Here is a 1,398-nt window from a genome sequence, read left to right on the forward strand (position 1 = left end):
CCATGCACTGTCGCCACTCCCTCCCTCTGCCCCCGTCCCTGTCCAACAGGGAAGTCTGTGCGGGGTGAGGGGGTGCATATCAAGGCAGAGGGAGAAAAAATGATTTGGGGAACACACCTCCCCAGCAGGTGAGTCCCACCCAGCTGGGACCCCACTCAACTTACCTCTGCTCCTGCCTCCACGGCACTGTCCCTCACTGTGGGGACCTTGATTTAGCTCCCTCCCTTCCCCCACGGACTGACCTGCTGGGTTGAGCCATGCGTGTGCATGCACACAGGCACTCAGCCCCCACCCCAGCCTCAGATTGACTCCACGAGGCTCTGAGATCTACCAGTGGTTTGAGATCCACTTGTTGGTGACCACTGAACTAGATGATCTCCTGAGGTCCCTTCCACCCCTAATTTTCTATGATTCTGTACTCTCCATGGTATGAAGAAAGAGTTCTTCATGGTTGGGCAGTGGAAACTGGAGTAATCTCAAGAAAAAGAGGGATAAGTCAACCAGCATATTCAAGAGCTGGTACAAGTTGGGAGGGGATGGGGGATGGTGGCTGAAATTAAAGACTTGCAAAGTTGCTGAAAATATACCTTAATCTAGAGAGGGGCCTTCCATTTTCTGCAACACCCATCTGAACTCCACCCACAGATTAGCATCTCTGCAGACACCATAGTGACTTTGATCCTTATCACCAAAACCCCAAACCAGTTATCCTGTTCAGGCTTTCTGACTGAAAATACCTCTCCACTGCTGTCTTAATGAACCACTGCACAACTGGTCTAAGATCTTTTCCTTGCTAATAAATGGCTAGGGTTGTCAGTACTTCAACAGCTCTTAAATTGAATTTTACATGCACTTGTAAGTTTCTTGCTGTTTACCACTTCTTGATACTTTGTATCTTAGATAAACATCTCCTTTGCTTTCCTCTAATATATTTTGTTACAGAAGGTCCAAAGAAGGAAAGGATCCATTCTGATTAGTATTTTAATTTTACATTTTTTACTTTGCAGAAATCATTCATAATATGGTTTATTATAATGTTTCAAGAGCTTTGGCTGGGGGAAGAGGTGGGTGCTGCTTTTGCCAGTGTTATGCCTTAACCCTCTTAATCCTCTTCAGGTTTGCCTTTCATCACTGCTCCAAATAAATTTGAAGCCCTTGCAGCTCATGATGCTCTAGTTGAACTGAGTGGGGCCATGAACACTGTGGCATGCAGTCTGATGAAGATAGCTAATGATATTCGTTTCTTGGGTTCAGGGCCACGTTCTGGCCTAGGAGAGCTTATCCTCCCTGAAAATGAACCTGGAAGCAGCATTATGCCAGGTTGTATATCTAATGTCTTTAAATTTGTATAGATCAAATAATTAACAACCGTATATAGAACTAACCACTGAGTTGAAT

The 1,398-nt window shown here is 45.3% G+C and overlaps 1 protein-coding gene across 1 annotated transcript in view; it reads left to right on the forward strand.

Moving 5' to 3' along the window:
• The window catches only part of FH (fumarate hydratase), a 32,094-nt gene that overhangs the window by 21,354 nt on the left and 9,342 nt on the right, over window positions 1–1,398 (forward strand). Inside the window, exon 8 of the mRNA XM_019509212.1 lies at window positions 1,117–1,320. Coding sequence (XP_019364757.1) covers window positions 1,117–1,320 — 204 coding nt within the window. The remainder of the gene's footprint in view (window positions 1–1,116; window positions 1,321–1,398) is intronic.

Source organism: Gavialis gangeticus, unplaced genomic scaffold, assembly GCF_001723915.1.
Source record: "Gavialis gangeticus isolate Ggan-Ray unplaced genomic scaffold, GavGan_comp1, whole genome shotgun sequence".
Taxonomy (NCBI): domain Eukaryota; kingdom Metazoa; phylum Chordata; order Crocodylia; family Gavialidae; genus Gavialis; species Gavialis gangeticus.